At 44.8% G+C, this 16,884-nt stretch overlaps 1 protein-coding gene and 1 long non-coding RNA gene across 3 annotated transcripts in view; one reads left to right on the top strand and one right to left on the bottom strand.

The window, feature by feature from the left end:
* Nucleotides 1–11,553: 11,553 nt before the first annotated feature.
* LOC127003789 (putative thiamine transporter SLC35F3) overlaps nt 11,554–16,884 on the top strand; it is a 209,000-nt gene continuing 203,669 nt past the window's right edge. The window contains exon 1 of one of the 2 annotated variants that reach the window (XM_050870847.1): nt 11,554–12,303. In XM_050870847.1, the coding sequence (XP_050726804.1) occupies nt 12,051–12,303 (253 nt within the window). In that variant the 5' untranslated portion in view covers nt 11,554–12,050. The remainder of the gene's footprint in view (nt 12,304–16,884) is intronic. The other variant, XM_050870840.1, reaches the window with a different exon arrangement.
* Nucleotides 12,159–16,884, bottom strand: part of LOC127003800 (uncharacterized) — a 30,586-nt gene continuing 25,860 nt past the window's right edge. Inside the window, exon 3 of the long non-coding RNA XR_007757407.1 lies at nt 12,159–12,288. This is a non-coding gene — a long non-coding RNA (uncharacterized LOC127003800). The remainder of the gene's footprint in view (nt 12,289–16,884) is intronic.

Below are 16,884 nucleotides of genomic sequence, written 5' to 3'. Positions count from 1 at the left end.
TAAAAGTAATAATAGTAATCGTAGCATAGTGGTAGTAGTAGAAGTAGTAGTAGTAGTAGTAGTAGTAGTAGTAGTAGTAGTAGTAGTAGTAGTAGCAGCAGCAGTAGTTGTCAATGTTATTATTCTTGCTGACATTACTTTTTGCAGTACGGTATTATTGGTGAGTAGAAAGGAGCAAAAGCAGTCGGGGTTATGTATTACTGAAGAAAGAGCCACACCGGGAAAGCTATAAAGTCCAGTGCCTGTGAAACAGCTGCAACAAGACTGCAATAATATTGTCAATACTCCAGTAAGGCACGCCACACCGCACTGCCTCACCTCCACACCATCATCCTACCACCATACTCCACCTCTACACCATGCACCACCATACACCACCACAACCTGGCTGGAGTAGGTAGGAAGACACCTACCGACCGGGCGCAAGCCACTCCCGGTGAGGTATATATGGGAGGTGAGAAGGGAGCTGAAGCCCTCCAAAGACCCTTCCCATGTCCTCACTAACCGTTTCCCTATTGTCTCACCAACACCGGAGAGTAGTTCAGCATGCTCTCTAAAGACAGATCCTCTCTTTATCCACACCACACTACATTCACACAACATATACACCTTTTCCCAAAATTCAAATTTCAAAATGGCGCACCTACATCAAGCCTCGGAGTCCCCGCCTGGGGGGGGGGACCACAAATTCCCCCAGGGAGGACTCCCCTTCTGGCTGCCGACCCGAGAGGTGTCTTGATAACTCCTCGAACCTCTTTCTTCTCAATTTCTGCAACATTCGCGGTCTTCGTTCTAATTTTCATTCTGTGGAACATCATCTCTCCTCCTCTAAACCTCACCTTCTCTTCCTTACCGAAACACAGGTTTCTGAGGCTACTGACAACAATCTCTACTCTGTTCCCTCCTACTATCTCTATCCTAAATTTCAATCCAAAGCTGGATGTTGCGCCTACGTGCGCAACGACATCACTTGCTCTCGTGCCCACAACCTTGACTCTTCTGAATTTTCTACCATCTGGCTAAGACTTCATTGTCATTCTATTACTAAATACATCTGTGCTGTTTATCTCTCACCTAACTCTACTAACTATGTAAAATTCTTTGACTATTTGAACTCTAAAGTGGAGCACATCTTGACCCACTCTCCCTTCGCTGAAATCTCCATCCTAGGAGATTTCAATGTTCACCACCAGCTTTGGCTTTCATCCTCTTTCACTGACCAGCCTGGTGAACAAGCCTACAACTTTTCTATCCTCAACGACATAGAGCAGTTGGTCCAGCACTCTACACGTATTCCCGACCGTCTTGGAGACCGGCCCAACATTCTAGACCTCTTCCTTACCTCAAACCCTTCTGCTTATTCTGTCAAACTGTTCTCTCCGTTGGGCTCCTCCGATCACAATCTTATTTCTGCATCCTGTCCTATCGCTCCTGTACACCCTCTGGACCCACCGAAGAGGCGATGCTTCTGGCATTTTGCTCCAGCTCGGTGGGACGACCTGAGGATGTACTTTTCCGATTTCCCGTGGAATGATTATTGCTTCCAGGATAGAGACCCCTCTGTGTGTGCTCAGCGCATCACAGAGGTGATTGTCTCTGGAATGGAGGCATACATTCCTCGTTCTTTCTCTACTCCTCACGCTAAAAAGCCTTGGTTTAATCACGCTTGTTCTCGTGCTGTCAATGATAGAGAGGTAGCTCACAAAAGGTACCAGATCCTTCAAACTAATGCTAATTATGAACTTTACATTTCTGCCCGAAATCGTGCCAAATCTATTCTCCGACTAACCAAAAATTCTTTCATTAATAGAAAATGCCAAAACCTTGCTTTCTCTAACTCTTCCCGTGACTTCTGGCATCTAGCCAAAAACATCTCCTCCAACTTCACTTCTTCATCTTTCCCTCCACTCCTCAGTCCTGACGGCAACACTGCCGTCTCATCTATCTCTAAGGCTGAACTCTTCTCTCAAACATTTTCTAAAAACTCCACTCTGGACGATTCTGGGCATATTTCTCCTACTCATCCCCCCTCTGACTCTTTTATGCCTGTTATAAAGATTCTTCAAAATGATGTTTTCTATGCCCTCTCTGGCCTCAATCCTCAGAAGGCTTATGGACCTGATGGAGTGCCTCCTATTGTTATTAAAAACTGTGCCTCCGTGCTGTCACCCTGCCTGGTCAAACTCTTTCGCCTCTGCCTGGCAACATCTACCTTTCCTTCCTGCTGGAAGTATGCCTTCATACAGCCTGTGCCTAAGAAGGGTGACCGTTCCAATCCCTCAAACTACCGTCCTATAGCTTTACTTTCTTGTCTATCTAAAGCTTTTGAATCAATCCTTAACCGGAAGATTCAAAAGCACCTTTCCACTTCTGATCTTCTATCTGATCGCCAGTATGGGTTCCGCAAGGGCCGTTCTACTGGTGATCTCCTAGCCTTTTTAACTGACTCTTGGTCATCCTCTCTTAGCCGTTTCGGTGAAACCTTTGCTATTGCGCTGGACATATCAAAAGCTTTTGATAGGGTCTGGCACAAATCTTTGCTTTCCAAACTACCCTCCTACGGTTTCTATCCTTCTCTCTGTACCTTTATCTCCAGTTTCCTTTCTGACCGTTCTATTTCTGCTGTGGTAGATGGTCACTGTTCTTCCCCTAAACCTATTAACAGTGGTGTCCCACAGGGTTCTGTCCTATCTCCCACTCTCTTTCTGTTGTTCATTGATGATCTTCTTTCCAAAACGAACTGTCCTATCCATTCCTACGCCGACGATTTCACTCTGCATTACTCAACTTCTTTTAATAGAATACCCACCCTACAGGAACTTAACGACTCAAGGCTGGAGGCTGCAGAACGCTTAGCCTCAGACCTTACTATTATTTCCGATTGGGGCAAGAGGAACCTGGTGTCCTTCAACGCCTCATAAACACAGTTTCTCCACCTATCCACTCGACACAATCTTCCAAACAACTATCCCCTATTCTTTGACAACACCCAGCTATCACCTTCCTCAACACCAAACATCCTCGGTCTATCCTTAACTCAAAATCTCAACTGGAAACTTCATATCTCATCTCTTACTAAATCAGCTTCCTCGAGGCTGGGCGTCCTGTACCGTCTCCGCCAGTTCTTCTCCCCCGCACAGTTGCTGTCCTTATACAGGGGCCTTGTCCGCCCACGTATGGAGTATGCATCTCACGTGTTGGGGGGCTCCACTCACACAGCTCTTCTGGACAGAGTGGAGGCTAAGGCTCTTCGTCTCATCATCTCTCCTCCTCCTACTGATAGTCTTTTACCTCTTAAATTCCGCCGCGATGTTGCCGCTCTTTCTATCTTCTATCGATATTTCCACGCTGACTGCTCTTCTGAACTTGCTAACTGCATGCCTCCCTCCCTTCCGCGGCCCCGCTGCACACGACTTTCTACTCACGCTCATCCCTATACTGTCCAAACCCCTTATGCAAGAGTTAACCAGCATCTTCGCTCTTTCATCCCTCACGCTGGTAAACTCTGGAACAATCTTCCTTCATCTGTATTTCCTCCTGCCTACGACTTGAACTCTTTCAAGAGGAGGTTATCAGGACATCTCTCCTCCCGAATTTGACCTTGCTTTAGGACACCTCTTTTGTTTCTTTTTTAGGAGCAGCGAGTAGGGGGCTTTTTTTATTATTGTTTTCTTTTTTTTTGTGTGTGTGTGCCCTTGAGCTGCCTCCTTTGTTGTAAAAAAAAAAAAAAAAAAAAAAAACACTTTCCATGCACCACCACTCCCCCCAACACCTTCACCGCCTTCACATCGTCACCACACTTACACATCACCCTCCTCTCCACCATAATACCCCTTCGCCTCCACGCCACTCACATACACAACCGCCACTACCGCAGGACCATTATTCCCAACACCATACAAACACATTCCTCTTTAAGCCATGCATCGCTATACTCCACCATACACCACCACCACATCCTTACCATTCACCACCACCACGTTCACCATCATTACTACCACCATAAATCACCATAAATCCATCCCCCAGCCCCCAATATCATATACGTCACCGCCTCTACACCGCCACCATACATCATCACCACCACGCCTGTATTTCTATCCCTTACATCCACCTCTACCCCACCACAATCATATGCACCGCCACTCCCACACCATTCCCCACCTCTAGTTCCACACCACCAGTATACAATGCCACCACCACCATGCAACATCACCACCGCCACCACCACCGCCGCTTAAACACGTTCTTAAAGCTGCCATGTGTTCGCCCAGCGCCTCCAGGCCTTTACTAGCCCGGGGCGCACCTTGAGCGGAGCATGTTGAGCGCGGGGCGGGGCTGGTGGGTTCAGGAAGGGCGCTGGGGTTGAGTGAGAGGCAGGGCAAGGCGGGATGAGGCAGGTGGGTTCAAAGAGAGCATATAGGTTGTGTCTAGGGTTGGGCAAAGAAGAATGGAGCTGCTGGGTTTGTATCTAGGGCGGGGCAACGTGGGGTGGAGCTGGTATGTTTATATTGGGGACTGCGCGGGGGTTATTTCTAGGGCGGGGCAAGAAGGATGCGCTGGTGGTGTCAGGGAGATTGTTGGGTGTGTGTGAAGGGCGGGGTAAAGCGGGGCGTGGCAAGTCCGTTTTGATGAGAAAGTCTGGGCTCGAACCATGAGGACGTAACAAGCGAAGGCTCATTACACGATCAGTTATCTAAAGACGCTAAAAGTAAATAGCCGTTAGCCATTGCAAGTACACAGCAGGGCAAAAACCTTTCCCAACGCTTTCCATCTTTTTTTTTTATGTTGGTGTGCTCCTTTCTGTTCCAGCATATAATTTCATCTTGTCTCCAGGAACTTCTCTCTGTACCAGTTGTGAGTTCCAATTCTGTTACATTCTCACCTTCACCAGCTCCAGAAAACTGATCGCTGACTACGTGGATACCGAAACCGCCTCCATATGACCTCACCATTGCTCAAGCCTCATAAATAGATGGCCTTTTGTGGGGCGTGGCAGGAGTCAGTAGCATGGTGCAGAGGATGGGCGGGAGAGGGAGCAAGATGAAGGAGGAAGGAGAGGAAGGAAGGAAGACGACTTTGCCTGGCACTCTTATGACGATATTAACCATCGCATGATAAGCCTTATTGATGGTTGTCTTGGAAACATCTTTTTTTTTGTGTGTGTGTGTGTGTGTTGTAGATTCCTCGTAAGTGATATTAATAGCTGCGTTATTATATTTCATGTTAATATGTGCGTGCTTCTTGTATATTCACTCCTACGAACAACTTTTCTCGGTAATACAAATGTTACTTCATGGCTGATAGATCCTGGCCTTGTTGGTGGTTGTGTGGTGGCTACACGCTTGGCGATGACCGATTATCAGGTAGTCCCATGGTTTTCGCGCATGATGAAGAAATATATTTTTGTGTTATGAACGACCATAAGATTTGAGAGAGAGAGAGAGAGAGAGAGAGAGAGAGAGAGAGAGAGAGAGAGAGAGAGAGAGAGAGAGAGAGAGAGAAGCAGAGAGGGGATGGGCAAGAGGAGTATAAGGAGAAGGGGAGGAGAAGGAGGAGGGAGAAGAGGAGGCGGAGGAAAAAGAGGAGAAAGGAAGGAAGGAGGAGGAAAAAGCGAAGGGGGAAAAGGGTAAAAATGAAAAAAATAATAGTGATAATAATGATAGCAATAGTAGTATTAATTACAGCAAAGTTTGACAAGAAAATAATAAACAGATACATTAGAGCAAAAAGAAGGGAATTAGAAAAAAAATATGAAGAGGAGGAGGAAACAAGGAGGATGAGGGATAAAACTTGAAAGAAAAGAGAAAAGAAGGCCCAAAAAGGAGAGGCAGAGATGATAAGGAATAAGAATGAAGATTTTCCCCAACCAACGACATGCCATATTCATCTCATGACCTCCACATCATCCAAAGTAATTCTCTGTCTTTGCAAAATGTTCTCTCCATAGAATAATTCAACGATAAAACCACACGATGATAGCAATAGTCTCCGTCTCCTCCGTCCTTCAGTATTTGCCGAGTCATCACGCCTCAGCATTTTCAATCATACAGATTGTTTTCTACCCCTTTATGTCCCCCGCAGTGCTTCCCGTTTAATATTTCATCGTTATTTTCATACTAATTGGTCTATTGAACTTGTTAAATGCATGCCTCCACCACTCCCATTGCCTCACTGCACACAGCATTCCGCTCAAGCTCATCCTTATGTTGTTCATTTTCCAAATACAATCCCTTTCACTGTTAAACTTTGGAACAGCCTCCTTTTTTCTACATCTCTTACTATCGATAACAAACTTTCAAGATGTGAGAATATCAAGACACCTCTCCAATCATTCTTTTTGAAGTTCCTTACTTTTCTTTGTGGGAGAAGCGTTTTCCGTGCTTTTTGCTATCTTTTTTTTTTCTTGGTTGTTTCCGATGGCGTTAAAAAGGAAATGAAAGACAAATAAATAAAGGAAAGAGGAGAAAACAAAATGATAAAGGCGACTCTAACTGCACCGACTTTTACCCTGCCTCACCTCCACCAAACTTACACTAATCTGAGCAAGGACCAACGAGACTTGGGTATTAACTTTTCCTGGAACGCTTGCTAGCCTCCTCCTTGATGACCTTGGAGCGAGGGCTTCACTCTAACCCTAACAGGCTAGAGTTTTTACAGCGTTTCCTTTCCCCCTTCTCAACCCCTTTTGACACCACGCGTCCCACCCAGTTATGTCTCCCTTACGTTCATCCCACCTCCCATCATTACCGACTGTACGGGTTGGTTTTTGGTACGGATGGACAAGGAGGGAAGAAGGAAAGGGAACAGCGGGAAGTCACATCCGGACAAAGCAGCTCATCGATTTTTGGCGACGCGTACGGGGCTCAAAACGGGGACAGGCGTGCAGGAAGATGCGTGAGGGGTTGGAGTAGCACGAGAAAGGGGATGAGAGAGAGAGAGAGAGAGAGAGAGAGAGAGAGAGAGAGAGAGAGAGAGAGAGACGATGTCGATTAACTGCCTGACTGATGAAAGGGCTGGGGAAGACGGACAGACTAAGTGACAGGGAGAGATAGAAGATTAGACAAATTCAAACTGGATGGCCGACAAACAGACGCGTAGATAGGTCCAAATGCATATAATCAAAAGGAAATAAGGACTAATGGAAGCAGTTAGGTGTAGACACTGTAGAGTGTAGAGGCTGAATATAAATAACACATCTAAGAAAGACAGACATATATGGATGTATATTCATATATGGGTCTACAACAACGCAAACAGACACAAGATGAAAATAAAACATACAGAAATATATATATATATATATATATATATATATATATATATATATATATATATATATATATATATATATATATATATATATATATATAAAATCACTAAAGACTGTATGCAAAAGCTGCACATCAAAGGCTGGAGAAAGAACGGAATACGAAGGAAGAACGAGTGGCAAAAAAATTTAATGTGAGGGCTTGAATGTGATATTCGTGGCGGAATAAAGGAGGAGCGGGTGACTGAAGAACGGAATAACGAATGAAAATGAAGATGCCCTCCAAGAAAATCGAATAAGAGGCTTTGAGGCTTTGTGAGTCAGCTGGTGAGATGGAGAAGATAACGGAAAAACGGGACCTTTGACTTTTCTCCTCCTGCTCCTCGCTGTCGTCACTCGTCTTTCACCCCTCCCTTTGCTTCACCACATTTTTTTTTTTTTTTTTTACAGCAGAGGAGTCAGTTCAAGGGCATAAAAAAAGGTTACAAATGTAAAAAAAAAAAAAAAGCCCGCTACTCAAAACTGGCGCTAAAAGAGTTTGGTCGGAAAGAGGAACAGATGATGGAAGAGCAGGACCTTTAGGGCTCCTCCTGCCTTTTCTATGCCGTCATCCTTCCTTCATCTCTCCCTTTACTTCACCACGTGAGTGACGGTAAAACAAGGAAATTTGGTGGGCCTGTGAGGGATGAATCGTGTATTTATGGCCCTTCAACTTGTATCGCCATTCCTTCGCTTCGAGTCACAAATATTTGAAGCAGTAGAAACACAATTTGGGCGGATTAGATACAGATGGGAAGTTGAGGTAATAGTCGGGACATGACATGAGTCGACGATCTCATCTTTATATTGGTTGTATGTGTCTTTTGACCCTTCTACGCCCTGCGGGCTATTCTTGTATCATTATCAATTCTTAATGAGCACGACGATTTGAATATAAGGCACAGTATGCGTGATGTAAATAACCAGGGCATGTAGTCAGAGGGCTCATATCTGTAATGACTACCATCCTTTTGACTATTGGTTACAGGGTATTCGTTTATAACTCAGCCTCACAGTCACTTGGGTTAATGAAATTATCTTCCTCAAGTATACATACTGCTAAGGCACTGTATCTTACCTCTTAGATTTTGAGTGATAAATGCCACCAACTCTACTGCAGCTTTAGTACTAATGTAAATCGAGTTCTTTGATTATTTTGTGTGTTTGTTCAGAACATACTCGATGAGAATGCGAAACGTAATTGATGATGAAGTACCAATATTTGTACATTTGTCTTGTTTCACGGTTTAATTAAAGGACAACATCACGCACGGACACACACATACAACCTCTCCCTCACAACACACACACACACACACACACACACACTCATGCACAAACACACACGCACAGATGCGTAAACTTTGTGACGCACAAACACACATGCTGTGGCTGATTGGTTAGCGCGCGGGCGCCGCGTCCAGGGAAACGCGGGTTCGAGTCCCGCCTGCCGTCACTAGTTGGGATTATTCAGTCACCGCCGAGTGGCGTAAGCCTACCCACATGCTGTCCTGAAGACCACCTATCAAATCGGGTTCTAAATTCTCTAAGAGAGGCAGCCTGAGCCAAGCAAGAGAGCGCCACTATAAACACTTGCCTGTGCCATAACAGGCTTGGACCGAGCATCAAGCTCCACAAGGAAAGCCTACCGGCACCATAGACTGAAACATAAAAAGAAAAAAGCACACAAACACACATACATGCACAAACACATATGGACAACACACATGCAGAAACACACGCGCACAACGACATACCTACAAACACACACATCGGGGAGGCGGTGGCTGAGTCGTCAAAGTAACGGCCCGTGTGTGGGAGACGCAGTTCCAATCCCCCGCCCGGTGCCAAAGCTGGATTTTCAGCCGCCGCCGAGCCGCTTAAACTACACATGCTGTCCAGAAGACCACCTATCACCGACTCCTAGGATCAAGATGATCGAGAGAGGAGCATGAGCAGGAGGCAGCATGAGCCATGAGCCAATGCAAACACCTGCGCCACTCGCCTGCGCCAGCCAGAACGGGCAGACCGGAAACCAGAAACCCCCGACCGCAGACCGACCATCCCGGAACAAGGGATCCACCTGCAATAATGGCGCAAAAAAAAAAAAAAAAACACCACTCACACACAGTATATCATCTATCTGAAACAGATATTCCTTTCTTTGTGACTCTTGAAGTGTCTGGAATCAACATCTTCCTCTGTATCCCCTTCTCTCTGTCCGATGTTAGTATATTCCATTCTGCTTCAGCAAAGATTCATTTATTCACTTCGTTTCATTTTGCTCTGAATACCATAATTTCTAAGCTGCCATTTTCTTCGGTCGTCTATCTGCTATTAGTTCTACGAATGTTTTATGCATAATGTTCTGCGCGCATATGCAGTGTGCTAGCTCATCTCTATTTTTGAGCGTCATTAGAATATCATTAGTCATCGTCCGTTCCCTAATCTAAGAAACACGTTTCCGATCTATTCATGTTATACCTAGCATTATGCTTTCCATTCCTCTTGCGCCTTTTTTTATATTTTTAGCTTTTTCTCAAAAACTTATGACAGGCGCCAAGTTTCTGAACCTTATGAAAGATCTGCCAGAATACACTGATTGTACACATTTCTTATCAGGGGGAGTGACAGGCTGATATCCATTAAGTTTATGTGAAAGATTCCTGACCAATTGTACATGCCTTTCCATCCAATAATCTTTAACCTAGCTTCTCTCATTTTCTACTAATCTCGTACATTGAGTTACCTAGTATTTTATCTATTACATCCGAAGGTTTTCACTCCAATACACTTACAACAACAAAGTGATCCTGATTGTGACACGCAAAAGGAAGCCAGTAAGCGATTTTGGGGGAACCTCCCTGACGTCATCACCTGCGCATGATGTTAGCAGGTAAACTCTTGGACCTTTTTGGTCATTAAATCTTCATTAGTAGCAAAGTTGTTAACCCAGTGGCCAAAGTCGTGCTAGGAGGAAGGACAAAGGGGGCAGTCGGTCAGGAAGGGCGTTGTCATTAGGGTCACTTGGACGCAGGAAGAGGCGATAACGGAAAGGTTAGAACGCTGCTCATGAGGTGAATTAATTTTCCCCCAAAAAAACATATTTAAAATCTTTCATTTTGTTTGACACATATGTCGAACTTCGAATGTGTCTCCCGAATTCAAGCAGTCGATGGATATGTGTCTTTTCCGTCTGTCATCCTAAAACATTATCTACTTTTTTTTTTCATCAGAATGCACATATTCCCTCTCTTCGGGCAGGTGCTTCGAACTGAGAACGTGTGTCGCCCGAACTCAGAAAATAGTTGGGTCGATGTGTCCTTTCCATCTGTCAACCTAAACTTTTTTTTTTCTTTTGCCATCAACCTTAGCCACGTCGTGGCTTCCCCTGAGGTGACATCGACACCTCCCTCACACGTTGTCTTGTTTTCCTATCCCTCCCTTTCTTCCTCACAATCACGGCGGACAGCAGCGTGCCTAGCGCCCCTCCTCTTTACCTTGCCTGGCGCCGGGTCGGGGTTAAAGGTGCTTTTTTGTTTCTTGCATTAAAGCAGTGGGGTTCACTGTCCTGGGTCTAAGCACAAAAAAATACAGTTCTGGTGGAATAGCAGGAAAGATGGGAAGAATAGAGTAGAGCAGAGATAGCAACAACAACGATGATGACAACAATAAAAAATTGCAAGCTAATTGGCAAAAAACAATAAAAAGGATAATGAACCTAATAACGTAAAAGATAATGATAATAATAATGATACTCCTACTCCTCCTCCTCCTCCTCCTACTACTACTACTACTACTACTACTACTACGGCCTCCGTCCATTAGAGTTGCGTTGTGAGAGGTATCTTTTCTCATATTTTTCTTTCACAAAGCAATTCATTGGCCTACTTCTACTACCACTACTACTATTGCTGCTACTACTGTTACTACTACTACTACTACTACTACTACTACTACTACTACTACTACTACTACTACTACTACTACTAATAATAATAATAATAATAATAATAATAAAAATAATGCTACAAATACTACTACTACTACTACTACTACTACTACTACTACTACTACTACTACTAATAATAATAATAATAATAATAATAATAATAATAGTGTTAATGATAATAACAAGAAAAGGAATAAGAAAATAAGAATAAGAACACTGCTAGTAACCAAGATCATATACATTTATAAGGCCTTTGCCACTAATAACATAAAAATCAATATAAAGAAAACTGCAACAAGTAACAATGCAAAACGTTCACTGCGTACATACTCTGTCCCTCTCTCACCATGTCTATCTATCTGTCAATCTTTCTATATTAATCTGTCAATCAATCTTTTTTATCTATCTATCTATCTATCTATCTATCTGTATCTCTATATGTCTATCCAATCATTTACCTCTATCTATTTATAAAAATTGTGCGTGGTTATGTATAACAACTGAATACTATAGTTCAGTGAGGCGTTTCAAGGGTATCTGCCGCATTTTCCAAATAACCTGACCTTTTTGTCCTAACCACAAAGCGGTCTTTACCAGCGCCTTAGTTTCACATTTTATTTTCACAGGTGTGAAAACGAGCCCGTGACTTCAGACAACAGGCGCTGCCTGGCGCCATTGACCATGATGGGCCATCAGCACACCCTCTGAGACACAGCAGCCCGCCGTGAAGGTGTCCAGGGCCGCCATGGGTCAGGAATCCTAAGGGAGCACGATCCGGCCAGCGGCACCATGAGTGAAGACGCCGGGGCCAGGCGGCCCTCTATCGCCACCATTTTCAACCCTCGTCGAGGGCGGGGATCGACGCCTTCGCGCCCCTCGGTTGTGGTGACGGATGAGGACTCGCCGGGCCCGCCGCTGCAGCTGTCCAATGGATCTGGCATGCGTGTGGGGTCAGCGGGAATAAGCGGCCGCTGCGGCACGCCCGGTGGCAGTCTATCCATCAACCAGGGCTCGCCCGTGCCACACCCTGACGGTGACTCTGGTGAGTGTTACGTTACCATATATTGATAATAATAATAAAAATATTTTATTTTGACAGCCTTTCGGCTGAGAGTTTACAGTACACAAAAATAGAGGCATACAATACAATGAGTTGTGATGAGGTGTGGGAGGGAGGGTGGTGGGAGGAGAGTGTAGTGTGTCAATTCAGGTGAAAGGTGAGCCAAAATCCCAAAGAGTGGCGTTAGTGTGTGTGTGTGTGTGTGTGTGTGTGTGTGTGTGTGTGTGTGTGTGTGTGTGTGTGTGTGTGTGTGTGTGTGTGTGTGTGTGTGTGGTGTGGTGTGGTGTGTGTGTGTGTGTGTGTGTGTGTGTGTGTGTGTGTGTGTGTGTGTGTGTGTGTGTGTGGTGTGGTGTGTGTGTGTGTGTGTGTGTGTGTGTGTGTGTGTGTGTGTGTGTGTGTGTGTGTGTGTGTGTGTGTGTGTGTGTGTGTGTGTGTGTGTGTGTGTGTGTGTGTGTGTGTGTGTGTGTGTGTGTGTGTGTGTGTGTGTGTGTGTGTGTGTGTGTGTGTGTGTGTGTGTGTGTGGTGTGTGTGTGTGTGTGTGTGTGTGTGTGTGTGTGTGTGTGTGTGTGTGTGTGTGTGTGTGTGTGTGTGTGTGTGTGTGTGTGTGTGTGTGTGTGTGTGTGTGTGTGTGGTGTGGTGTGTGTGTGTGTGTGTGTGTGTGTGTGTGTGTGTGTGTGTGTGTGTGTGTGTGTGTGTGTGTGTGTGTGTGTGTGTGTGTGTGTGTGTGTGTGTGTGTGTGTGTGTGTGTGTGTGTAATTCACCATGGTCTCGCCAAGCGCTAGACTCACGATTGTCAGCCAGTATCTTCCCTTGATTAACTTGTTTACGTGTTATGGATCTGGGTGGACTGAAACCTCATATTCACACACACCTGGGAGGCACGACACACCCTTCGACTGATACCTGGCACCTGCAATGTGGACAGGGGCAAGGATCTTATGAAACCGCCCATCCGTCTCCACTCCATCTGGGAATCGAACCCTGGATCTCTTTGCCGTGAAGTGAGAGCGCTAATTACTTCACTGCCGAGTTGTGCGTTATTTTTACAGCAAGGGAGGCAGCTCAAGGGCAAAAACAAAGTCAGCAACAAAAAAGCCCGCTAAATGTTGCTCCGGCAATGGAAAAACAAAACAAAAAAACTGAGTGGCCAAAAGCGAGATCAATTTCGGGAGGAGAGGTGTCCTGATACTCTCCTCTTGAAAGAGTTCAAGTCGTAAGCAGGAGGAAATACAGACGAAGGAAGGCTGTTTCCGAGCTTCCCAGCGGAAGGGAAAAAAGAATGAATATGCAAGGGTAGAAAGTCGTCTGCAGCGGGCCGTGGGAGGGGGGCAGGCATTTAAATAGCAACTTCAGAAGGGCAGTCAGCATGAAAGTAAAAATAGAAAACAGAAAGATATGCAGTACTGCGGCGGAATTTAAGAGTTAGAAGACTGCTAGTAAAATGGGGGTAATTGATGAGACGAAAAGTCTTTGATTTCACTCTGTCTAGCAGAGCTGTGTGTGTAGAGCCCCTCACACATGAGATGCATACTCCATACGAAGGCGGACAAGACCCTGTATATGAACAACATCTGGGAGGGAAAAAGAACTAGCGGCGACGATACACAACGCCAGAGAGGAGATATGAAGTTTCCAGTTAATATTTTGGGTTAAGGATGGACCGAGAGTATTCATTGAAAAAGAAGGTGACGGCTGTGTGTTGTCGAAGAATAGGGGATAGGTGTCCGGAAGATTGTGTCGAGTTCATAGGTGAAGAAAACGAGTTTTTGAGGCCTTGAAGGACACCAAATTCCTTCTTCTCCAATCAGAAATGACAGTAAGATCTGAGGTTAAGCGTTCTGCAGCGTCCAGCCTAAAATCATGTAATTCCTGAAGCGTGGATCTTGTGTTGAAAGATGTCGAGTAATGCAGAGTAGAATCATCTTCGTAGGGGTGGATAGGGCTGTTAGTTTTGGAAAGAAAATCATTAATGAACAATAGAAAGAGAGTGGAGGATGGAGCAGAGCCCTGCGGGACACCACTGTTAATAGGTTTATGGATAGAACAGTGACCGTCTCCCACGGCAGAGAGAGATTGGCCAGAAAGGAAACTGGGGATAAAAGTACAGAGAGAAGGATAGGATCCGAATGATGGTAGTTCGAAAAGCAAAGATGTGTGTGTGTGTGTGTGTGTGTGTGTGTGTGTGTGTGTGTGTGTGTGTGTGTGTGTGTGTGTGTGTGTGTGTGTGTGTGTGTGTGTGACCTTCGTGCTTGAATTTCCTCCATGATGTATATCAAAATTTCTTTTTTGTTTACTAGTTCCTTGTCTGGTATTCATGTTAGCTCATCATATTTTCACGAAGACTTCTAAATCTTGATGCCAAGAGGTAAACATGTATTTTCACCTGTCGTCCATGTCTCCTTGATGCATCAGTATCGGAGAACGCATCAGGGTGGCCTCTCTTGGGTTTTCTCCTGCTGGTTGGTAGATCTTGATCCTCCAATCGAGAATCCGCAATTGGGATGAAACTCAAAGCTTTCCATATAGATTGCATTGAGAAACACCCAGCGACCCTGAGCGTTGAAAGAACACGCACATGTGTATGGCATTGCTGAAATCCTTTTTTTGTTGTTGTTTCAAGGTGAGATAATTGCTAGGGCTTTCTTCATGGAGTCGCTTCGCTTGGCGTGCATATTTAGTGTGACGCTTCGTGGTTGGCTGGTCAGTCAAATCATCGCGTAACTCAACCGAATACCCAGGTTTCGGAATATATACAAGCATGGTGTGGAAACGATTTTATAGCATTAATCAGTAAAGTTAAAGAAGGGGAGGTACGTTAAGGCAGCGCGTAGCCTCTGTACTCATCTCCGTCACATTGGCTCTTGAGCCTTTTATCTCGGGACACACACTCCGTGACATTTGGGTTACTACTTCCCGTAGGTTTACCTAGGTACCCATTTATCGACCACCCCAAAAGGGATAATGAACAGTAAGGTGGGTTGCACGCCGACTGACCAGGGCCGCGGATTCGTACCTAGGAGTTCTAACCACTTAAAACGAACGGAAGGGCCAGTAGATACATAGATACGCAGAATAAGTCTAAGAATACACAGTCGTCCCACGCGCAAGATGATGACGTCACACAGTTCCTCTATGATTTTAGAGATTTACCTCTAGGAACGTGGCTTCTCATGGAGAAAATAAAAATAAAGGGATAATTTTTGACAAAAAGAACGTAAGGTAATGATAGCGGGACCAAGGAGCCTATACTGGTAGAGTGCTTGAAGTGAAATCATGTGACGTCATGTGCGAGCTGCTGGAAAATTGGAACCAAGAGTAGGACGACTGTGTGTTCATAAAGTGTGCTTACAGTCTGACTACATCCCACACTGAGCTTCTAGAGCAGCAATGTTGACAGAAATAGGGAGGAACAATTATGTGGGTCGCCTAATAAATGGTTCTGGGATAGAGAAGCAAACACGTATTTGGCACGATGTCATGCCATGCCATGTTATGTTATGTTAACGTGGGGTGGGTCTGGTTTGGTTTCGCTAAGTTTTGGTTCTGTGACAAGACCAAGCATAAAATCATGAAATTCAGAGACATTAAACTCTATGTATAAGATGCAGAGAAGTATTGTGCGATAGAGAGCAGAATGGGAGAGCTTTAGAGAGAAACATGAAATAAGTATGTAACTTAGGTACAGCAGAATCTATGTATGAGCTGAAGAGGGAGGTCGAAAGGTTTGGGATCATGGGGAAAGCTCTTTAGAAAGTAATGTGAAACAAATATGAAATGAAGGGATATCAGTATCTTTGTATGAGCTGAACAGATTAGGGAAGAATGGGAAACCTCCTGAAAAAAAAGCAAAGAGGGTTGGGAAAAGTAATCGTTAGGTGACAACTATGAAGGCCTTTAGAACAAAAAATATCTTATCGTAGCAGGTTATACATTTTAATGTCTCTTTTGTTTACTGTTTACCAATGCCGCGTCTTATCTCGTTTCTTCAGAGCAAATGCCACCATGCACAAAAAAACATCACTACTTTCTTCTCCTATTCCTCCTCCTCCTCCTCCTCCTACTGTAGCAGTCACCGCTCAAACTGCGTGCTCCTTCCCCTCAGTGACACTAAGAAAATGAAGCGCTGCAAGCGCAAACTCATTAAGTGTATTTCCATTGTCTCTGTCTGCCTTGTCGCGTCTTCCTTGTTAACTTTTCTTGTACTCGTTTATCTCTGACTGTCCGTCATGTCCTCTTGTTGTCCACTTATACACATTGTTCCACACATACACCATCACTTAAATGTTAGCCTACACAGACAACATTCACACAAACGCACATACACACAAACACCTTTTCTTTGTGTTTTGTTTGTGTCCACGACCTGTATGAGTTTGTCCAAATAAAGTCAGAGACACGCCAGTCCTCGTCGACAGACCGACTTGGTCGGCTAGATTTCGATCGCCGATCAAGTTGATCTGTCGGCTCCCTGCTACGGGCCGCTTTTGGCAAAGGTCCGTGCTCCCTCTTGCAAGAGGGAGCAATCTTTCCCCCCCCCCCCAAATAAAGTAAAACTGGCGGATA

This window comes from Eriocheir sinensis, chromosome 3 (genome assembly GCF_024679095.1).
Source record: "Eriocheir sinensis breed Jianghai 21 chromosome 3, ASM2467909v1, whole genome shotgun sequence".
In the NCBI taxonomy this organism is placed as follows: Eukaryota; Metazoa; Arthropoda; class Malacostraca; order Decapoda; family Varunidae; genus Eriocheir; species Eriocheir sinensis.
This window is presented reverse-complemented; position numbering and strand designations above follow the sequence as displayed.